This window comes from Solanum stenotomum, chromosome 7, assembly GCF_019186545.1.
Source record: "Solanum stenotomum isolate F172 chromosome 7, ASM1918654v1, whole genome shotgun sequence".
In the NCBI taxonomy this organism is placed as follows: Eukaryota; Viridiplantae; Streptophyta; class Magnoliopsida; order Solanales; family Solanaceae; genus Solanum; species Solanum stenotomum.
The window spans coordinates 9377173-9402634 of NC_064288.1; the positions used below are offsets into that span (position 1 = coordinate 9377173).

General features: G+C 31.7%; 3 protein-coding genes across 3 annotated transcripts; all 3 read right to left on the reverse strand.

The window, feature by feature from the left end:
- Positions 1 to 3644: 3644 nt before the first annotated feature.
- Positions 3645 to 4287, reverse strand: LOC125870936 (glycine-rich protein 5-like). The gene has a single exon (XM_049551485.1). It carries the CDS (start codon positions 4205 to 4207, stop codon positions 3866 to 3868), a length of 342 nt encoding a protein of 113 aa, XP_049407442.1. The 5' UTR covers positions 4208 to 4287; the 3' UTR covers positions 3645 to 3865.
- A 5365-nt stretch (positions 4288 to 9652) lies between these two features.
- LOC125870937 (glycine-rich protein 5-like) lies at positions 9653 to 10269 on the reverse strand. Its single transcript, XM_049551486.1, has one exon. It carries the CDS (start codon positions 10206 to 10208, stop codon positions 9870 to 9872), a length of 339 nt encoding a protein of 112 aa, XP_049407443.1. The 5' UTR covers positions 10209 to 10269; the 3' UTR covers positions 9653 to 9869.
- A 12692-nt stretch (positions 10270 to 22961) lies between these two features.
- LOC125870935 (glycine-rich protein 5-like) lies at positions 22962 to 23600 on the reverse strand. The gene has a single exon (XM_049551484.1). The coding sequence runs from the start codon at positions 23529 to 23531 to the stop codon at positions 23190 to 23192; it is 342 nt and encodes a 113-aa protein (XP_049407441.1). The 5' UTR covers positions 23532 to 23600; the 3' UTR covers positions 22962 to 23189.
- Between the last annotated feature and the right edge of the window lie 1862 nt (positions 23601 to 25462).

The window sequence follows — 25462 nt, forward strand, 5'->3', positions numbered from 1 at the left end:
CCTCACATAGTGTTTGGGGAATTTTTCATTTTTTGATCGTAGTTGATTCAAAAAATGGAGGGACTATCTACATTGGGTAAAAAAATTTAGCTTGTACATATATGGTAGGACGAATGATAGACATGTGACAAATATAATGAATAAAGGATATTCAAAGGCTCTTTGATGGAATGATAGGTTTGGAGGTGTGTTTGATGAATCTCAACCCCGACTTGTTATCAAAATCATAAAATGACCATCATAGGGAAAAAGCCAGAAACTTGTTTCCCAAAGATAGGAAAGGATTGTGTGCCGACGATGTGGCAAAAGGAAAGATACACTAGATATATTTGTATGTTATCCCGTAAATAACATAGGGATATTAGTTAGTATAACTAACAGTATTTCCACGTGGAATGAGGCAATTGGATATAGTACTTTAGGGTTCAAGTGGAACTTTTCTTTTGATTGATGTAGTACTTTTGTTACCTATAAATAGTAGTTTTAATACAACTGTACATTGGACACTAAACAATACTAATGAAATATATTGATATTCTTGTGCTCTAAGCTTTTTATATTTTATGTCTTTCCTACATAACTTTTACATTTTGAAACATCCCCGGATCTCAGACCCATCACACTCAAAATTTCTTGGTTAAAGAGAAAACCTATAGTATCAGAGCTCTATTGCTTGATACGACTTTCTTTATTTTCTTTACTGTCTTCATTCTATATTTAATTAAGGAAAATTGCATAAGTACCCCCTAACCTATGCCCGAAATCTCAGAGACACACTTATACTATACTAAGGTCCTATTACCCTCCCTCCCCCAGAACTTATTTTATAAATAATATTCTACCCCTTTTCGGCCTACGTGGCACTATTTTCTGGGCCCCGTGCGTGTTGACAATTTTTTCATTGATAGTGCCACGTGAGCCGAAAAGGGGTAGAAAATTATTTATAAAATAAGTTCGAGAGGGTAATAGGACCTTAGTATAGTATAAGTGTGTCTCTAGGATTTCAGAAATAGGTTGGGGGGAGGGGGGGGCACTTATGCGTTTTTCCTTTAATTAACTTATAAGTGAATGTAATTAACTGCTAATAATCGAATCTACGAGTAACTAAATCGATATGTGTCCTTGATTCCTCCTCTCAATTTCTTATACTTTCAAATTTTGAAGTTTTAAAAAGGAAATAGGAATATTGATCACAAAAAATTTAAAGGATAATGTTATATGACTAGAAAATTTGGCCAGAATTTAGCCAGAAATTTAAAAAGTTTATAATATTCTTTTTATTTTAAAATAAACTGATTTTTTTTCTATTTTTTAATTAAAAAGTATTAAAGTTTAAAGGGTAAAAATGTTCAAAATAAAATAAAATAACATAGTGTGAAATATGTTATTTATCATTCTGGCCATTTTCTGACCAAATTTTCTAACCAAAAGGTAAAAATGAAGACGCATGTCAGACGCGTGAAAAATAGGTTCAAACTAAGTGGTTGCACTCATTTATGAACTTATTAATAATACTGTGAGGAGTAATTAAATGGAATCAATGAAGTTGGTGGTTCTTGGCCTTGCTAACAATTACTCACTCATTTGAAAAGGTGTAGTTCTCTTCTTTTAAAAGTAATGAAACTATAACGTATTTTCTTTTTTTTCTTCCAAACTAACGTACGTTTGAAGTCAAGGGGTATTTGTGTTTGGTTAAAAATCGATCTAAATTGGAATTGAATTAAATTAATTATATAAATTAATTTTTATTTTGTTTTGGTTTCGATTTAATTCTTTTTACATTGATAATATTTAATTTGATTTGGTTTATTAAAAACACCCTGGATCCACGTGTTCCTAGCCGGGCCAAAATGGATGAATGAAGAAGCTCGCCTGGGTAGACTAAACAGAAAATGGAATCAAATCGATACTTATATACACAAATTTTATATAATTTTATGTATACAATATGTTGTTTTTTATAAATCGTTTAAATACTTTGTATATTTTTTCATGGAAATTTTATTTATTCGTAATAGGCAAATGAATTTTATACGTTAAGCCCTCATTTATTAAAAATAAGTCATGAATTCAAACTCACTAGTTTATTCAAAGAAACGTCTATGAGATTTACCTATATATATTAAATGTATTTCTTATAACTTTATTCAATTGATTAAAGTTTATACAACGTATGATTATTATTTTTCGTGATTCGAAAAAATGATAGCCACCACAATAAAAGATTAATAACGAATTATAGGTTGGAAAACATTTGCAACACCTCTACCTCTATATTTATTGCCTCCATCTTATAGCTTTTTCTACCTTATTTACCATCTCCAATGGCATAATAATGATAGTCAAAATTTTCTATTTTAACAAAATGGAAGAAGTTAAAGACCAAATCTTGAACTCAAATTCCAAGACTTGAAAAAATTGAGGTTTTTCTTTTAAAGCTCAAAAACTTATATTTTATTTAGAGCCATGTGTCATTTTGTTGGTGGCTTATAAGGCCATTTCACCAGTGTGTGAACTGCACACAAATTATATTTTTGACAATTGTTCCTATTAATTAAGGTGCTTTAAAGGAACACTTATAATGATGTTGGAGACTTCGAGGGTTTGAAAGGAAAAAGCATTAGTTAAAGTGTAAAAAAATGAAAATTAGAGTCAAGTGTAAGAGTTTGTATATGTATTTGCCCAATAGAAAATGAACACAAATTACTTAATATGATATAATTGGAGTTATAAAAAATAATTATTCTTATTTTTAATCAAAGGCGTGAGTGGAAAAATTCGACAAATATATTTATCCTCATTTTGAAATTTCATAAAAATAAATGCATAACGAAATTTTATTCATAATTTAATTTGTCTTTTAGTAATAATTATAATTTAATATACTTAGTTATAGCTATACCTCATATAGTATGTAAATATAATTTTTTTTTTTATAATAGGGAGATGTTAGTGTTTAATTCTAAAGTACATAGAATGTATCCAAAATAGGGTCATATTACATAAATATTTAGTGTAATTAACCCTATTATAATAGAAGATACATGGTAATGAGACAAGGTGAATGTAGGGTATGGAAGTAGTTCTCCTTTTGTGATATTTTTATGGTTAAAGGACGAATATAATGTTGAAGTGGTACGTAGTTGAAATAATTGATATAGATTGGGATTAGTTTGAGATGTTTGTCAAGAAAAATAAATAATATATGCTCCTCTTTTAGTGAAAAATATAAATTAGTAGTGTACTTTTCTTGGAGAAAACATTTCAATAATTATTGTAATCGCACCATTGAAATTCTTTTGCTCTACTTTTATACTTGCTTGAGTTTACTCCTTATATATCTAGCAAGGCTTCACGTGAGCCAAGAATTTATTATAAATATATTACTTTTTAATTTTCACAAGGTAGAAATAAAACTACGTAAATATTATCCTTTTCATTCTTTATTTGTAATTATAAAATTACAATGAATTTGTTGTTGTGGCTAGTTCACCTTTCTTCACCTTCAAGTTGCAAGCTTGCTAGAGTATATATCTAGAAGAGTTGTTACGTTTTTTCTTTTCCAGCGATAGTTTTAAGTATGGCAAAATCAAACGTCTTGAAGCAAAAAAAATAAAAAGAAACAACGTGAGAGAAAAAAAGCATTGAACTTTGAACACCCGACTTAAAAAGAAAGAAGTGCAACAAATTACATTACATTAAACACGTAAAAAATCACATAACATTACACTATGAATGAAACCAAACACCAACAACAACAAAAAGAAAAAAAAAATCACTCTTTTCTCACAGTACTAGCCATAATACTAACCAAACAATATGCATGACATGACAAATTAAACTTGAACTAATATTAATATAATCTTCATGGAAGTGGAAGACTTCCTGCACCACCACCAGCACCGCCACCAATACCACCTAGTCCTCCTACTCCACCTATTCCACCTAGTCCACCACCCCCAATTCCTCCACCAAATCCAGCTCCACCACCAATTCCAGCACCAAATCCACCAACATCGCCACCTACTCCGCTAACAACTCCACCAAAAGGCAGTCCATTGCTTCCAATGCCACCGATACCTCCAGCGCCTACAAAAACATTCTTTTGGTCAGAAAGACCATTGTCACTTGGCATGTCTCTTGATGCTGTGGTGTGTACCACTACCAAAGCAAGGCAAAGGATAACTATGGACAACTTGTTTGCCATCACTTCCTAGTCTCTCTTGTTTTTCTCTTTATCCTATATATTCCTTTACACCTGATGAGTGATGAGTAGTGATGAAGTGGTATTTCCTTGAGTCTCTTTTTATAGGCAAAAAATGGGTTGGTGGAGGAATGAATACAAACATTCAATGTCTCTCTCCTTTATTTATTTTTTGGAGAAACCCTTTGGTTGGTTTGCCAATGAAAAAATATGTTTTCCCTCCTTTATTTATTTTTTTGAAAATAACTCTTTTTTTTTTTTTTTTTTTATGTTTGATGGTTAGAGGAAGAGAATATTATTCCAAAAGTATATATATATATATAATTTAGATAAATTATTATCTAGATGGGTTTGGGTAGATAGCGGGAGCAATGGTGGAGCCATGTAAACTTGAGGGGTGTCCATCGACATCCTCATTCATTGAAAAATTACACTGCCATGTACTTAGGTAAATACATTTTTGTTTATGTTTATATATTACATATTGACACTATTTGACTTCTACACAATTTTACTTATTTATGTTTGAACATCTTTTAGTCAAAATTTTGGTTCCGTGCGCGTGAGAGGACTGTGTGAAATTTGTTTTCTATTTCTACCATAAAAGTTATTTTTCTAATTTTAAGAAATTTTATTTTCTTAAACAATATTTTTTAAAAACTTTTGACTAGCGAAATATTTTTAAAATATTTTCTTCTATTCTAACCACACTCTTTGTTCTTACTACTATTTGTCTTTTAAACTTTTGGACACCCTTATTCCTTAAGAAACACATTTAACCGTTTTAAATATAATTAAGGGCTTCTCTCTTAAAAATTTCACTTAATTAAAACATCATAACTTCATATATATTTTTTAAAAACACCAAAATACTTTGAAACAAATTAAACGCTATAAAGGAATTATTTAGGGTGGGAGGTTGTATATGTTTTCTTTCTTTTGAGCATTAACTATTTATTTTTTTAGTCATGTTTCAGAAAGGTGTATAGGTGGTCAAAAGAACGTGTTGTGTTAAATAGATGATCAATTGGTTACTATTAGTTATTACTGAGCTACCGGCCTATGGACCCGCTGTCTGCAACCTACTTATACTAATTAATTTCTATTTTTTAATTTTATTTTACGTGTGTGAGGCATATGCCAAATCATACTTGGCTAAGGAAATTATTACTGACATTATAGTGTGGGAACCACTTCCTCATCTCACACCACTATTTTTTAATGTGTTTGGTCAATTTTTGCACATATCGATTAATTTTATGGAATAACTTTATCGATCAAGGTTAAAATAGATGAAAGAATTAACTAATGTTCTTTGTTTTCGCTCCTAACTAAACATCAGGTATCTTGGTTTTCAACCCCTAGGCTCACATCTTTCTTTTTTCTTTTTTTATTTTTTACTTTTCTTTTCATCTTCTCTTTTCCATCAAAATTCTTTAATATATTCTTCAACTTCACTTTCCAATTTTTCAATTCCTTCAAATTCCATATCTTCATCCATCAATTTTTTTCCAAATAAATTTTTAAACAAATAATGGTAAAATCAGTTATTAATCACAAAAAATGGCTCAATTTATTTTACCTCCGGATCCACAAAAGGATTCCACCAACTTTTTCATGTCTCCGACGTCAAAATGACATTTTTTTCACATCCAACAAATTAAAAGGTGTAAAAATTAAAGAACTTGTATCGAAAGAGGTTATTAAAATTGTTTCTTATAAACCTCAATTTTTTTAAACAAACGTCTCATCAAATCAATTGCTTATGCAATAGAATATTATGTAAGAAATAATTTCAAAATAACTAATATAAACGTAACGTAACTAATACTAGCGTTACTAAAACACTATATGCACGCAACAGTATGTAAAACGACCACTTAATTCATTTACTGCCCTTTATAGAGAGTGGGAGCATTTGATTTGTCAAACTAACTCCATAAAAACGATTTAAAAGGCATTTAAACATTTGAAATTTATGATTGGGCAGATGGAAACAGTTGAACTCCGATGACATTTTCTTCTTCTACAGAGATCAAAGAAATAAAAATGACAGCTAATGCTTTCTCTAACTAAAGACCTTCAAAAGCTAGTAGTAAATGCTTTTGTCAGTAAGTTGCTGGCAGAAAATTAAGATATCGCATCCACTTAATTCCTCCCTTCTTGTGCAACATGAATCCTATGCAAATTATAACTCTTCCTATTTATCATGCCCCAACTACACACCAAATGGTAGATCTAAATATCGAAAAATTTGATCGATTCAAATTAATTTGAAGTTTTAATTTTTTGGTTTGATATTGGTATTTTTTAAAAAAAAATCAGTTCTTCAGTTCGATATAAGAGTTTCGGAAGTTCGATGCATTGAAGAATCAAATTTTTATTAATCTTTTAAAAAAAAATAGAAATATTTTATATATATATATATATATATATATCAATTAGCAATTAAACCATTTATGAACAAATCAAAGTACGTAGCAACAAATTTACAATCAAGATAGTTAACTTTGAATATTAATTTCCAAGAGGAGCCGGTCAAACGTATTTTTGTTGATGTACGTAAAGGAATTTGTCTTCAACCTTGTATTCCTTGAGCAATAGTTGGTGGTACAATGCTCTTGAGAAAGACAAATATAATTTTTTTTAAGCACAATAAGTGTTCCATGGTGAGACACATCATCATCACTTAACATGGTTAATTATTTTTATTCGCTCTGAAAACCCGTTTTCAAAATACCAAACCAAACTAATGTTGATAAAAGCCGAACCGAACCGAATTAGTTCGATTCGATATTTGGTACACACTTTTACAAAATCGAAAATCAAAGACGAACCATAATTTAATAAAAACGAACTAAAGAACCGAACATCTATCCCTAAATTAAACTGAACGTTTGATTATATGGTGGGTACCTACCAAAAGCGAGACTCCTCTGAAGTTAATTTTTTTTCATAAATCTAAAGACCTAACATATTCATACGTATGTACAAAGCCAAAATATTTAGCGAAACATATTAAACATATGTATGAATTTAATTATATTTCAATATAAGTATCGAACATTGAGTAGAAAAATAAAAAAAATAACTATATATATAAATACGAATTTTATGTATACTGTTGCTAGTATTGTATATTCCACTGCTGCTGGTTGGTTTGGATCGTAACCTATCATGTGATTCAGTTAATGTTTCAATTGATGGATATATAAGACACCAACCACCTCATTGATATTATTACGCTTGGTTTGGTTGTCGCAGAAAATTATGCGTAGAATTAATAATATCAGCTAGATTCATTGGGCCAATCCGGTCCAATTCATGATTTGGTAAGATTGGATTAAGATTTTTGGTGTTTATTTAAGAATAGGGATAAGGCACAAGTACCCCCTAGATTATGACCGAAATCTCAGAGACACACCTTAATTAATCTAAGGTCCTATTATCCCCCTAATCTCATTTTTTGTGTAATTTTGTACACCTTTTGACTTATGTGGCACACTCCGTGACTCCACTTAAGTGAGGCGCGTGGGAGATATTTGGAGGCCACGTAGGCCATAAAGGTGTACAAAATTATATAAAAAAAAAAAGTTCAGGGGGTAATAAGACCTTAGTTTAGTTAAGGTGTGTCTCTGGGATTTCGGTTATAGTCTAGAGGGGGTACTAGTGCCTTATCCCTTTAAGAATATAATTAACTTTCAAATTTTTTATTTAAATTATATATTTTATTTGATTAATTATCTTTTTAATATTACTTTATATTTATTATCATTTATGACATAACTTTTGCTTTAATAGTCATTTAATATTTGATATCATCGGAGTATATATATGTATAAACTCTGGTGGTATCAAGAAAGANGTATGTTTCTGGGATTTCGGTTATAGTCTAGAGGGGTACTAGTGCCTTATCCCTTTAAGAATATAATTAACTTTCAAATTTTTATTTAAATTATATATTTTATTTGATTAATTATCTTTTTAATATTACTTTATATTTATTATCATTTATGACATAACTTTTGCTTTAATAGTCATTTAATATTTGATATCATCAGAGTATATATATATACACTCTGGTGGTATCAAGAAAGAAAAAGTCACTTCAGTGATAACACTATTAAGTTAGAGCCTGTTTGGATTGACTTAAAAAGTAGTTTTTGAGTCAAAAATAAAAAGTTAAACTTGAATGACTTTTAAGTCAAAAAATTAAAAGTATGAGAGACCTACCTTTGGTCTTTAACGTATATTAAATTTTTTTTAACCTTGTCAAACAGTTCCTAACTTATTTTAAGTTATTTTTTATTTATTTTAAGTTATTTTTATATTTGCCAAACATTTCTAGAAGTAAAAAAATTGACTTAAAAATAGGTTTGACCAAAATTTAGGGTTTAAATTTGGTCAACTTTTAAGTCAATCCAAATACCGTTTTACTCCTTGATAACATCAGAGTATATATATATATATATATATTATACACACTCTGATGGTATCAATGAAGAAAAAGTCACTCCAGTGAAAAACTACTAAATTGCTTCTTAATACTATTAGAGTATATATATACTATGGTGGAATCAAATAGGGATTCAGTGAAAAAACTAATAATTTACTCATTGATACCATTAGGGTATATATATATACACACTAATGGTATAATACATTTGTATTAAAAATATTTTAGTTATATAAAATTACATGGTTAATAAATATATGTTAGTTAATTAGTCATCATAGCTATAGTTTTAGTTAATTATCACTCGCGACCAACATTCAATGATAATTACGTGGGTTGGAGTTTCGAGTTTGTATAATTCAAAATTTGTATAATATAATTTATATAACTTTTGGATAATGTAATTTTGTATAATATAGTTTGTATAACTGTTTAAAGTTCAGATGTATGTGTTTGTATAAATTCGTTATTTCGAGTTTATACAAAAACAGTTCAATTATACAAACGTACCCACATATTATATATACAAACCCACGAATTATACAAACACGTGAATTATACAAACGAGACAACTTAAACTGTAGCTACAACTCGTAAATATGCAAATTATAGCTATGGATCATAATTAAGTTTATTATAGTGGTTATTTACGATTGAAACATATCTATAATATATATATTATATATTGAATTCAAATATATTACGATTTTTCTGCTTCTTATAACGATGTTAAAATATATTATTGTATTAAAAATAATTTAGTTATGTCCAGCTGGAAACCCAAGCCACTAGGTATTTTTAGACTACATGATTTCTTTCATATATTATTAGTACTGTATTTGTGGTGTCAGCTCCACCAAACCATAAGATTTTTTTACATAAAGATTCAGCCGCTTGGATCAACCATATCAATGTAAATAAAAGAAATAAAGTGAGAGAAAAGAGGTGTGGAACGTTGAACACTGACTTTAAAAGAAGTTTAAAAAAGTGCAACAACTTACTTTCATTGAACACGGAAAAATATCATGTAACATTACAATATGGATAAAACCAAACAACAACAACAACAACCAAAAAATGAAAAAAAAAAAATCACTCTTTTCTCACACTAGTTAGCTAGCAATCTTGACCATAATCAAACATGCATGAAACAAACTTAACTAATATAGATGAGAATAAAAATTAGTTACATAAAAGTGATGAATAACTTCATGGAAGTGGAAGACTTCCTGCACCAGCCCCAGCACCAGCATCGCCACCAATACTACCTAGTCCTCCTACTCCACCTAGTCCACCACCCCCAATTCCTCCACCAAATCCAGCTCCACCACCAATTCCAGCACCAAATCCACCAACATTGCCACCTACTCCACTAACAACTCCACCAAAAGGTAGTCCATTGCTTCCAATGCCACTAATACCTCCAGCGCCTACAAAAGCATTCTTTTGGTCAGAAAGACCATTGTCACTTGGCATTTCTCTTGCTGCTGTGGTATGAACCACTACCAAAGCAAGACAAAGGATAACTATGGACAACTTGTTTGCCATGATCACTTCCTATTATTGCCTAAATAACTTTACTTTTCTTTATCCTATATATGCCTTTACACTTGATGAGTAGTGATGAAGTGGTGTTTCCTTGAGTATCTTTTTATAGGCAGAAAATGGGTTGGTGGAGGAATGAATACAAACATTTAAACATTTGAAAACAACTTTCATCAAATGACATTTTCTTCTTTTGCAGATATAATATAGTAGAAATAAAACTGACAGCTAATGCTCTCAACTACAACAAAAACAACCTTTAGCAATAATAAATATAGACATTAATAAGGAGTGCTAAAGTTTTTACCGGCATTAGTTAAGTGTCATTAGAATCAATGTCGCTAAACGCTTTAGGGACATATACAAAGAGTGTTTATTGTCGCTAAAAATACATATTTAGCAACAATTAAACTATTGTCATTAATTAATTACCGCTAATGATCATATTTTATGTAGTGAAGACCCCTTCAAAGCGTAGTAGTAAATGTTTTTTCCAGTAAGTTCTTGGCTCTTGTTAACATATCCCATCCACTTAAACGCTAAAAATAACTTAAAAGTAAGTTTGATTAACTTTTAAGCTAATCCAAACATACTCTTAATCCCTCCCTTCTACTGCAACATGAATTCTATGATAATTGTAACTCTTCCTATCATGCCGCAGCTGCACAAACCTAACGAATTCAAACTGAACGTTTAATTATATGGTGGGTACCTACCAAAAGCAAGACTCCTCTGAAGTTAATTTTTTTTCATAAATCTAACAACCTAACATATTCATACATGTGTACAGAGCTAGAATTTTAACAAAACATAGTCATAACTCATATGTATGTTTGGATTTAGTCGAATTTCAATATCAATATCGAACACTGAGTAGGACATAAAAAAAAATAAGGAAAAAAGAATAAATATACCTCTGAGCTATCATAAATGGTATCTAAATACCCTCTATTATACTTTTATGACACTAATGCCCTTGCCGTTTAATTTTTGGAGTATATATATACCTTTGGACTAACGGAGGAACTCATGCCTCACTCTTAAAGACCTACCCAAAATTTATTTGATTTTTACCCATCATTAAAAGACTCACCTAACAAATTCAAAACTCACCCAAATAACTTAGAAACCCACACTCAAATTATAATCCAAAAACACCCCAAAAATCTTCACTTTCATTATTAATTACCTAAATTAGACCTTATATCAAATTTCATGAGACATTTTAATTTGAACTGAATCGCACAGAAAGGACAAAAAACAATTCCGGCGTCGGCAACGGCAAAAGAGAAGAACCTCATCTGGGTATTGTAGGAAAACCCATTTCTTTGATGTGAAATGATATGTTGTTGTTGTTGAGTGAAAAGACTGAGGTGTCTTGCTTCAATTGCCATGGAAATAGACCTAGACAAAGATTAGTTCTTTTTTTTTTGGAGCATTTCGATTTTTGAATTTGCCTTCTAATTTAGTGATGGGCTTAGATCTGACCCGATGACAGTATGTTGTTGAGATTTCTGATAAAATTTTGATCTTTTAATCGATTTGGTCTTCAAAGTGTTCCATTACTTCTTTAAGCATATTAGGGCTTGTAATTTGTTGGTTGAAGTAGAGTAAATTCTTACCCAAGATTCATTTTTTCCATGGAATTTGAAAGTTTATTGATTTAATTTTGTTTCCGATTTGATTCTTTGATATGTTTCAATGTATTGCTTTTCGTTTGAGATGTATCTTGTGGTCTGCGGTATCAAGATTTGAGTTCTTTTAGGAATGAAAATTATTTTTTATTTTTGAGATGGGCATATGAAAATTTTGGCTTATAATTTGGGTTGGATCTTAGTTATTTGGACGAGTTTTGAATTTGTTGGGTGAGTCTTTTAATTATGGGTAAAAATCAAATAAATTTCGGATAGGTCTTTAAGATTGAGACATGTGTCCCCCGTCAGTACAAAGGATATATACACTCCAAAAATTAGACAACAAGAGCAGTAGTGTCCCAAAAGTATAACAAAGGATATTTAAATAGCATTTATGATAGTTCAGGGATATATTTATCTTTTTCCCAAAAAATAATGATTAAGAATTTAATATATACGGTTGCTAGTATCATATATTCCACTGCTGCTAGTTAGTTTGGGTCGAATATGGGGTCGCGCCTATGTGGCTAATTGAACGTGACCTTATTATATGATTCAGTTAGCTCTCATTTGTTTTCATTAAGCTAGAGTTTGGCTATAGATTTTCAAATATTTTTCACCATGTGTTTGGCCATAGTATTTGAGAAACATATTTGACTTTTTAAGAAAAATGTGATTTATACCCATAAGTTTTAAAAACTATTAAAACTAACCATAAGTTTGTATTAGAAGTCAATGGATCTTCGTTGCAATAAATAACTAGTGTCCATGACATTGGAACAATGTGGTAGTTTGGAGTGAGTGCAACAAGCATCATTCCATACATCGTGAAGTAGACAAAGCACATGAATTTGTTACCATGGGCCAATTGTTCATCATTTTCATCAACAACCATATCATCACTGAATATTTCATAACTACTTTGGTGTTCACGTAAAAAATTATGTAATACAACTCAAATAACTACTATAGAGGGTGTTTTTGTAAAATATAAAAGTTTGGTGTAAAATTTTAATTTTTAAAAGATCCCAAATAATGAGATTTGGTCCAAATACTAGAAAAACTAGTATTTGGGAATTTGGAATATTTGCCAAAAAAAATTTCCAAATAATGACAAATTGTATAAATAAACACTGTTTGCCAAATTTTTCCCCAAATATTACTTGGGAAATCTATGGCTAAACGGGCCCTAAGATTTAGTAGTGTAAATCTGAATAATTAAGATGTGGTCGTTATATCTAAACACTGAATGATTAAGACAGTTTGTTTTTAAACATTTGAATGTACATAAGTTATTTATATGTACATAATAAATATACAATTCAAATAAAAATTAATTAAATATTAAAAATGAATTTAAAAAATAAAATTACTATTTGATAAAAAAATGAAACACGTATACTCGCTAGTGATGGTGCTGATAATAATAGTTGTTGTTAGTAGCTAGTAAATTAGTAATGATGGTGGTGATAGTTGTGATGGTGGAGGTGGTTGGTGTTATGATAACTAACATAATGGTGATGAATGGTAGTGGTGTTGGTAGTTATAATGATGAAATCGATTGATGTTAGTAGTTGGTGGTGTTGATGTTAGTAGTTGACAGTGTTAATGGTGATGAAAAACGAAAGTGTAGTGGTTGGTGAAATGTTTGTGGTAGTTGGCGGCGGTGCTACTTATGATGATGGAGGTCATTGGTAGTAGAGATTGATCATAGTGGTGAAGTGGTTGATATAGTTGTGGTGGATGTGAAGGTGACAATATTGGTGATGATGACTGAAGAGTGTATGGTGATAGTTGGCAGCGCTGCTAGTTGTGATGACAAAGTTTATTTAGTAGGAATTGACTATAGCGTGATAATAGTGGTGGTAGAGTTGGCGGTGGCTAGAGAGATGGGGTAGTGGTGGCAATGGATATAATCATAACAATAGAGGAGGGAAGTGTTGGACATGGTATGTAGCTATTGGAGAAGAAATAGGGAATGAGGGTGGTGACTGGAGATGCCTGGTTGTTATTTGGAGCTGTTTTTAGCGACTATTTCACCGGAAGAACAAGAAAAAAAATAAAGGGGTTTTGGTGGTGGACTCGCCGAATTGCGGTGGAACTCCGGCGACTTGCTAGAAAATAATGAACAACTAAAGAATAAAAAATCTGTAAATTACCCCCTAAAAATCTTATCCACCACCCTTTAACCTAATGAACAAACTTTTCTTTAAATAGGGAATTGAAAACTTTCAATAGTACAATACCACTATTTTAAAAACGTGGGTCAAAATATCGATTAATAAAATATCTGTGTATGAAATATTATCTATGAATTCCTGGACTGTGCAAAATATGAAAATAAATATTAACAAACGTAATAGAGAAAATGAATATGAAAAATGTAATGAACGTAACCAATGACATGTAAAAAATGCAATTTAAGAGAAATAATGATTTTATAAAAAATGAACAAATATTTGAACGTATTCAACCGGTTGTGACAAAATAATTGAACAGAATTAACCGATAAAAATCCTAATACTTTGAGAATAAGGATAATTATCAACAAATTACATTAAAATGGCAAAACATGTATTTTGAACTATTCAAAAATAAAATACTTAAAAAGTACTAACTTTAGAAATATCATACCAAAATTTGGTGTCAACAACTTCCCCCTTTGTTTGATTAGGATCGATGAAAGAGATCATGGTCAAACAAAGTTGACGAACCCAAATTTGGTTTGATAAATTTTGAACAAAACAATATGAGACGTTAGTAAAGGTTTTGAACAACACTCTACGTCCGTCAACGGGGCTGAAAATAATAAACAAAAGGCAAAGATTGATTGTAAATTGAAAACATTCGCTGAAAATAATAAACAAAAGGCAAAGATTGATTGTAAATTGAAAACATTCGCTTACCTTCAATGTTACTTGCGAAATTGCACAATGAAGGTAGTGTACCTCTTTGAAAGGAGGATAATGTGAATAACATGTCACTTTGAACGAGATGACAACCCAACGCGTCTCTTTGAAAGGCGGACGACCCAATTTGAACATAATATGTCACTTTGAACGAGGCGACAACCCAACATGTCTCTTTGAATGACGAATGACCCAACTTGAATATAACATGTCACTTTGAACAAGGTGACAATCCAACGTGTCTCTTTGAAAGACGGACGCCCCAATTTGAATATAACAAGTCACTTTGAATGAGGTGACAACCCAACGTGTCTCTTTGAAAGGCGGACGACCCAACTTGAATATAACATGACACTTTGAATGAGGTGACAACCCAAAGTGCCTCTTTGAAAGGCGGATGACCGAACTTGAACATAACATGTCAATTTGAACGAGGTGACAATCCAATGTGTCTCTTTGAAAGGCGGACGACCGAACTTGAATATAACATGTCACTTTGAACGAGGTGACAACCCAACGTGTCTCTTTGAAAGACGGACGATCCAACTTGAATATAACATGTCACTTTGAACGAGGTGACAACCCAATGTGTCTCTTTGGAAGGCGAACGACCCAATTTGAATATAACATGTCACTTTGAATGAGGTGACAACCCAACATGTCTCTTTGAAAGGCGGACAACCCAATTTGAATTTAACTTGTCACATTGAACGAGGTGACAACCCAATGTGTCTCTTTGAAAGGCGGATGACTCAATTTGAATCTAACATGTCATTTTGAACGAGGTGACAACCCAACGTGTCTCTTTGAAAGGCGGACGGCCTAACTTGAATGTAACATGTCACTTTAAACGAGGTGACAACTCAATGTGTCTCTTTGAAAGGCAAATGACCCAATTCAAACTTAACATGTCACTTTGAATGAGGCGACAACCCAACGTGTCTCTTTGAAAGGGGGACAACCCAACTTGAACTTAACGTGTCATTTGAAGGGAGATGACAATCCAATCTTGAACTTAATATGAATGGTGTATCACAAAATCTGCAATAACAATGTTAGTAACAAATATAACATAAATGCAATATAAATTATGCAAACATGACCTCATATGAACAAGGTATTAACCAATGCAACAATTCAAACTTCATAACATCATGAATAATAAAAAAGATGTCATTTAAAAATGGAATAACAAAATAAAAAGTGTCATATTGAACGACATGACAAATCAATTTTAAAAAGCATCATTTTATTTGAGATAACAAATTATTATTTCATTTTTTAAATGTCATTTTGAAATGTATGACGACCTAAATTTAAAAAGATGTCATTTTGAAGGGTATGACTATTCAAATTTTAAAAAGATGTCATTTTGAAGGATATGACGACACAAAAATAAAAAGATGTCATTTTGAAGGATATGACGACCCAAAAATGAAAAGATGCCATTTTGATATGACGACCCAAAAATAAAAAGATGTCATTTTGAAGGATATGATGACCCAAAAATAAAAAGATGTCATTTTAAAGGATATGACGACCCAAAAAATAAAAAAATGTCATTTTGAAGGATATGACGTTCCAAAAATACAATTTTAACTATGAAACGGTCCACAAAGTTACTTTGAAATATCAACAATGAAACGGTCTACAAAGTTGGTATGGACAAATATCACAATGAAACGGTCCACAAAGTTGATATGGACAAATATCAACAATGAAACAGTCCACAAAGTTGGTATGGACAAACATCAACTATGAAACGGTCCAGAAAGTTGGTATGGACAAATATTGAAAAATGGGTTTCAACCCATTTTTTTTTATGAACAATGAAACATATTTTACCTTGGTTAGAGACAACAATAGTATTGTACAAAAATTTCCCACAATTCTTTCTCTTTCAGCTGAAATTGACTTTGAGGTAATTCCTATGGATTCAAGTGGTACCTCAAATGTGCTCGAGTAACGACAAGATTTGTCCATCTTGCTACAAACAAAGACTTTGAACTAGACCTAAAATCATGTTTCAAGTGCCCTCACTACAAAGAAAGTCTCAATTTGCACACATTTAAAGTATTTTGATTTGGAAACATTTGGAAAAGTACTCACACTCAAAAAAAATGTTCAACTCATGCAATTGTGATATCATAGGCTTGTCCTTCATGTAAACCTCCACTAATGTGAGAATCTTTTGAAATAAAATCATGTAGGACTTGTTAATGGCTTGTAATGTGGACTTAGGGACGGGTAGACTAGTAATTTGGGATAAAAGTGACTTATTCCCTTCTTGAGCACTGCACTAAATTGATGCTTTCAACATTTGTTACGCTTTTAACGTTTGATCCTCTTTGTTGTCCCTTCCCTTTGTACTTTTTGACTTATTTTGAAAATTTGCTTGTCTGAGCTTTTTCCCTTCTCATCATCTTTTGAAGTTTCTCCATGTTTGTTTGGAGTGTTCTTCTTGTTTTGTTGAAATTTTGCTTGCTTGAACTTGTGGGGAATTTTGAACTTTTTCTTCTTTCTTTGAAGTCATTTTTGTATTTTTTTTTTTTACTTTTAGGGACTTTGTTACCTTTGTCTTTGACAAATTTGAACTTTGAATCTTCTTTTGTAATTTGCACGTCTTCAGTGCGCTCAAGAAATTCAAGCCAAAGGGGATAGTGCGTATAAGCACTTAGAAAGGGTATGGGCTAAAATGTGGTTATCCAAATAAAAAGCTTAAGGCTTAAAGTGGGATATACTAAGGATTAATGTCATTTGGTAGGCTTTAAAAGGCTCAAACGGGTCAAAGAAGGCCTACAATCATTTCTTGAATCAAAAGTTACTCAAAATTTCGCCTTAACAACATTCAGGCCAAGTTTTGGATCAACAAAGCGACACAATTGAATTTAATTCAAAACTCACCACACAATGCACCTGAAACAATGAATTTGGTTTTGTTCTAATCTTGAATGTAAGCAAGAGAATATTTTCTCATGTAACAAAAATATGAATGAGAGGTACCAAAAGAATCCATGGCTTAACAAAATGTCAATCTTCTCCATTTCAACACTTATTTTTCATATGCACACTCGAACTATGTTGGCACCAGCCAAGTCAAAAATAACATAACATTTTAAAAAGAATAAAAAAAAATAAAGAATACCAAACCCAATAGGGTTGCCTACGTATCTCATTGATGAGAATCAAGTTTGCGTAGTTCGTTTAGATATGACACAAAATATATATTTTGAACAACAAATGAATTTTTGAAAGGAAAAAATAATGGGAATGAAAAACCAATGAGCCACATTGAAAGGCTGACAACCCAAATTTACAAAAAATACATTTTTATTATTATTATTTAAAGAAAAGTTAACAAGAATGAAGAAATCAGTGAGTTACATTGAAGGGCGGACCACCCAAATTTAACAATCTTTTTTATTAATTAAAGTAAAAGTAACAAAAATAAAAAATTAGTGAGTCACATTAAAGGGCGGACAACCCAACTTAAAAAACTGTCAAACAATTTTATTTCATTTTTTTGCAAGGAAGTAACTGAAATGAAAAATTAATGAGTCACGTTAAAGGGCGGACCACCCAAGCTTTAAAAATGTCAAATAAAACAATATTTTTAATGTAACGTAAGATAAATAAAATCAAATATATACAATGAATATAACCTCATGTACAAAAAATTAATGCAACATGTACAAATCAACTCGGAGTGATGCCTTATAAATTTGAAGTCTGAGTACAACCTTGGTGAAATTTTTGAGGGCATTCCTTAAAAATTTTACCCCTGTTTCAACTTTAACAACCTTCGATATTCAATCTTGTAACAATTATCTCCTTTGTGAAATTTTTGGAGACCTCCTCAAAAAATTTGTCCCGATTTTCATTTTGAAATAATGGAAATTTTACGAAAAATATGACCCAGCCATTGTGGCGCCTACGTATCCCGTTGAAGCAGGAATCAGGTCAAGCGTAGTTCCAACAGATTCTGACTTGAATAAAGATTGGACTTGGATTATGAATATTCTAAAACTAGGTTAGCAAAACTGGCTTATGAAAGACCAGGAACCCAAGCGGACAACTTAAACTGAAACTCACGACAACCATTGGACATGACGAACCAATAAATTATCGATCATTTCAAAAATGGGTTGAGTATAAAAAGCCCGGCTACGATTATGCAAAAACCGTTCTTTAATATAATATACATATATGAGAAAATGCTATGAATGCAACAACAATGTACAACAAATAATGAACAAATAATGAGTACAGTATGCAAATAATCAACAAAATATACAAGATATAATGAATAACACAATAAAATAATAGTCTCCTTAATTTGAAAAAATAAACTCATAATGGTTAGAACCTCTACATCTCCAGCAGAGTCGTCATCCCGTTGGACATGGTCTGTAGCTACTAGAGAAGAAATAGGGAGGGAGGGTGGTGACTGGAGATGTCTGGTTGTTATTTGGAGTTGTTTCCAGCGACTATTTCATCGAAAGAACAAGAAAAAAACAAAGGGGTTTTGGTGGTGGACTCGCTAGATTTCGGCGGAACTCCGATGACTTGTCGAAAAATACTGAACAACTAAAGAATAAAAAATCTGTATTACCCCCTAAAAATCTTATCCACCACCCTTTAACCTAATGAACAAACTTTTCTTTAAATAGGGAATTGAAAACTTCCAATAGTACAATATCACTATTTTAAAACCGTGGGTCAAAATACCGGTTAATAAAATATCTATGTATGAAATATTATCTATGAATTTCTGGACTGTACAAAATATCAAAATAAATATTAACAAATGTAACAGAGAAAATGAATATGAAAAATGTAATGAACGTAACCAATGACATGTAAAAAAAATGTAATTTAACGAAAATATTGATTTTATAAAAAATGAACAAATATTTGAACGTATTCAACCGGTTGTGACAAAATAATATAAACAGAATTAACCGATAAAAATCCCAATACTTTGAGAATAAAGATAATTATCAACAAATTGCATTAAAATGGCAAAAACATGTATTTTGAACTATTTAAAAAATAAAATACTTAAAAAGTATTAACTTTAGAAATATCAGACCAAAATTTGGTGTCAACAGTAAGTGTGGTAGCAACTGATAGTAGTATAATAGCTAGTGGTTGACACTGGTGGTAATTGTGATGACAGAGGTGATTAGTGGTGATGGTTGGTGATTGTGGATAGAATAATGGTGAATATTATCCACACAAGAATACCTATTAATGATATTAAGACTTTTTTCTAGATCTTAATGATTAAGACCTATTCAGTTAGAATCGTCACCAACAGAAATACTTATCTCTTCTTTTCTCTCTCTAAAAAAATTGACCGTTGCTTAGCCTTTTGGTAGATTTCGGCGAGCTCATGTTCCTCACCGTGGAGCTCCCGGTCCTTGATGTCCCCCTTTCGAGGCTTTGCATCCTTTTTTATCCCTAAATCCAAAGTTTTCCACTCTCTTTGTTCACTTCCCACCCCTGCCAGCTCCTAAATCAGGCTACCCAGTTACCTAAAACCCTTCAACCATTTATAATCAACCCCTAGTTCAAGCAAAGCAAAATCTTCTCATTCATTAGCAAATAAAAGGGGCCGAAAACACTAAAATGTCCTATGCCAATCTTGCAAGGAATCGAAATGCTCAAAGACCCTAAGTTCGGCTATCACCAAGAATTCACAACTTTCTAAACAATAAACCGGTAGTTTCATTTTCTAATGAAGAAAATGAATTGCTATCCCAAACTTGCAAGTGGACCATAATTGGTATGAAATTGGGGAGGGAGTTCGCTGAACATCTCTTCTGCTTTGGCCATTTTGCACCGTTATTATGGAGTTTTTTTTTTAGGAAGAATGGGTATCAGTAGTACCAGGAATATCAAACTCCGGGATTCAATTCAAAGTTGTTGAAATTGTACCACCAAAAATTAGTACTATGTTGTAAAATTCTCCCTCATGTTTTAATATGGGAACTATGAAGATCAAGGTGTAGCTCTAGATATGAGGAAGAAAAGCCCTCCATCATTAGATCTACGTCCCGCATATCTTTCAACATGTGTCAATTGTCGAAATTTTTTTTTACAAATCTTAATATACTTGAAAAATGAGAGAATTAATTTATTGAAGCTCATGAAACTTAACATAGTTGATACTAGCTCTGTACTTGTGAGGTTGTTGAAACCCCATCTCTTATTTGGGAAAATGAACTCTGATGGTTCATATGTTGGAAATTCTACCAGAGGTGGTGGAACAGTGAGAGATTCCGTGGGTACATGTTTGATGGTTTCATCCTCCCACTTGGAAGTGGCACTAACAACACTGCAGAAATAAATGTGTTCCTCTTTGGACTTAGATGGTGTATTAACAATGGTCATAACCTCATAATTAATTACTGAGACTGATTCTCTACTCTTTCGAAATTGTATTAATAATAGTTGATCCGCTCAATAGAGGATTAAGGAATCAGTGGAGGAGATTAGAAGATTTATTCAGAGACATGATGTAATTATTAACCATTGTTCTAGGGAAGCAAATCATGTGGCCGATAAATTGGCCTCAATGAGACAAGTTGTTGAGGAATTTAAAGTATTTACCCAACCTAGCACTATTCCTAGGTAGATTAGAGGCCTACTAAACATTGAAAAATGGCAGTTTCTCTCCTTCAGAGTAAAAAAAGAAAACCAAGTATGATTTTTTTTAACCTCCTTGAGGTGCTTCTATGAGTTTGACATTGTTTGTGCCTCCTTTTGTGCTCGTATATTATGCAAATCTCATTAGGAAGGCAAGGTAAAGTCCTCCATCCTCTTTTGTAATCCACATTAATGGCAATGACAAGGCAATTGTTTTTATAAAAAAAAACCCCACTAAGTGCTTAAAATCTTAATAAAAACAAATGCACTTAATGATCTAATATTTAAATGATTCAGATTCAGACATCTAGTAAGTGCCAACAAATGAGGTCTTAAAAACATGTTTCAATCGATGGATATATATAAGACACCAACCACCTCATTGATATTATTAGGGTAAGTTTGGTCGTCGCACAAAATAATGCATAGAACCATTAATATGGGCCAGGTTTATTGGGCCGGTCAAGCCCAATTCATGATTTGATAATATTGGATTTAGTTTTTGGTATTCATTTAAGAATGTGACTTTTTAGCTCGACTTGAGTAAGTCTGCTAGATCGTAGGTGTAAGTAATTTGGGTTGGACCGACCCGTAGATCAAATAAAAAAGTAATTTAAAAATATAAATAAAGTTGGAATACTAAAAAAAGTAAATAATAAGAGGAATATAAAGCTAAAATCTACTTAAACCATCGTATATAAATATTAGTACAAGTTAATATTTCTATTTATCTTGTTATATTATTATTCATTAATTGTTTAGTGTGCTTATTAATATTTCTATTTGGTTCAAGTGGTGTATATATATCATGTCAATTTTTATTTTTATTTTTTTTAATAACTAGCTTGATTTTATTTCCAAAGTGAGAATTGAAGGCAAAAAGAGTAATGTTGGACAGCCGCAACACTTCTCAGTCAAGGTTCACAAATTACATCATGTATAAAATTGTAAGATCAATTTCTAAGGGTAATAATTAATTAAGTGTAGACAACTTTGATCTCATTTTGCTAGTCGGTCTCTAGTCATAATCTCTTTCAAGTAACTAAAAATAGTACAAAAATCCATTTTGAGGCTCTAGGGTTATCACACACTTGTCTTCTCCAATTAATTTTGGTGTAATACCCCTCAATTTAGAGTATATTAGCTTTGTACTAAACTTTTCCATAATTGTCAATTCATGTTCCTCATATTCAACAGCTTCGAGAGTACTCTCCTTTGCCTTAAATATCCTCTTTATTATCCAATGCCAATGGGGAGCATTTGTGTGCCAAACGTTAACCCCCCCTCCCTTGATGTAGTATGCATATCATAATTGTCCATCTTTTTTTCATGCAGAGATTTCTAAATTGTTTATGGATTGTAGCTCTATTCCAATCTGTTATGTACAGGAACACCTCATCAGGTCACCAGCTATTTTTGGACTACATAATTATTTTCATGTTATTTATGTTGTGTTTGTGGTTAGCTTCACCAAACCAAAAGATTTTTTTACACTTTCTAGGACCTAGGTACTACTTCATCAACCATATCAAAGTAAACATAAGAACGTACAAAAGTGAGACTTTAAAAGAAATTAAAGAAGTGCAATAACACTTACATTTCATTGAACACGGGAAAAATCACGTAACATTACAATATGAATAAATCCAAACATCAACAACCAAAAAAAGAAAAAAAAATCACTCTTTTCTCACACTAGTAGCTAGCAAACTTGACATGCATGAAACAAACTTTGAACTAATTATAAAGATAAGAATAAAACTTAGTTACATGAAAGTGATGAATAATCTTCATGGAAGTGGAAGACTTCCTGCACCACCACCAGCACCGCCACCAATACCACCTAGTCCTCCTACTCCACCTATTCCACCTAGTCCACCACCCCCAATTCCTCCACCAAATCCAGCTCCACCACCAATTCCAGCACCAAATCCACCAACATCGCCACCTACTCCGCTAACAACTCCACCAAAAGGCAGTCCATTGCTTCCAATGCCACCGATACCTCCAGCGCCTACAAAAACATTCTTTTGGTCAGAAAGACCATTGTCACTTGGCATGTCTCTTGATGCTGTGGTGTGTACCACTACCAAAGCAAGGCAAAGGATAACTATGGACAACTTGTTTGCCATCACTTCCTATTTTTGCCTAAATAACTTTACTTTTCTTTATCCTATGCCTTTACACTTGTTGAGTGATGAGTGATGAAGTGGTGTTTCCTTGAGTATCCTTTTATAGGCAGAAAATGGGTTGGTGGAGGAATGAATACAAACATTTAATGGAATTCAATGCCTCTATCTGTATACATCTTGTAACCACTTCAAGGAGTTGGAGAAACCCTTGCGTTTGTTTGGCAAAGGAAAAATATATTTTCCCACAAAAAATTCTTTCCTCAATTTTATTTTATTTTTGGTAAAATAAGTAACTTTTTGACATTTGATACTCCCTCCGTCCACAATTGTTTGTCAGGGTAAGGTCATGCACATCCCTCAAGAAAAATTTAATACAAGGTGTAATTTGACTAATATAACCCTACTATATCAAGAATACCAAATGTCCACATAACTTTTCAATTGAACTACACAATCATTAAGGGCAGAATTGGAAAAAAGTGACTAATTATTTCTTGATTGTTTAAATTGACAATTAATCTTGGACATCTATTTTTAGTATACCAGCCAAACAATTGTAGACGGAGGGAGTAGTTAAGAAGGTAATATTATTTCAAAAAGTGTTTGTATATAGTTTAGGCAAGTATTGTTTGTGTAAGAGAAGACAATCAATGCGAAGGTTTAGTCATTGAGTCTATTTGTTTTGAAATTTTGAATATTATTAACCCTTCAAATCTTAATTATTAAGTGTATTTGTTTTTCTTATTTTAAAACCACTTAATGAGTCTGAAGAATAGGACATTAAGATTTTTAACAAAATTTTGGTATCATTAAGATGTTTATTTAAGAATTTATACAAAGATGACATTTCACTGCTACTCTATCTATTTTTATCCATGACCCACAATCATCACCACTGTGAATCACCATCAACAACCACCACCCTCAGCCCCAACCACAACCATGCCCCACTATCGTCAATTATAAAAATCAATCGTCATTTAGTCATCATTTGCAATCATCACCACCAAACATTATTACACTTACTAATCACTACCGACATTTATCACCATTATTATCGCTAACCGCCTTCATCAATATTCACCATCACCATTAGCTATTAGTATCATTCCACCAACAACAACCACATTTAATCGCTAATGCCAATCACTAGACATAAGATATTGTCTCCAACCATCATCATCAGTCAACATCATTCTAAATCTACACACATTCACCATCGTTACTCATCATCAGTGGCGGACCCAGGATTTTCACGAAATGGGTTCAAGATATAAAAATATACCTAATATTATTTGTAATTTTTATGAGGCTAACACCATACATATCTGACTATACTAAACAGTGTTAATACATTTGAAAAAACATTACATTGACTTATGAATGAGACAGTAAATAACAAGATGGACGAAAAACTAGGCTTGAATATAAACTAAGAAGATAAAAGAATATTATGAATGATTTCTCTTCATTCAACATTTAACAAATAAAAACAAAATATTAAACAAAATAATTATAACCTTAATTTCATAATCGAATACATAGAAATATACCTAATATTATTTGTAATTTTTTGTTGATTTTAGAATGATAAGGGATTTTTTAGTTGAAGAAATAAAAAATAACCACAATAATCATATATGTATATATAAAGACTAGAATCAAGAGCGAAAAACATACTTGATGGATATTGACTATTGATGCGAGATTTGAGAGACGGGGAGAGTTTTTTTCCTTCAATAAAAAAATATATGCTCAAAATTTTGGGGGGAAAAGTAAGAGAGGTTCAAGAAGATTTCAACAAAGAAGAAGACAAAAGAGTTTTTAGAATTAAGAATAATAGGGATTAGTGCCTTTTAGTTGAGTTTTTTTTTTTAAAAAAAAAAATTAAAAAACAAAAAGGACAAAAGTTGTTGACTATTGAATTTTTA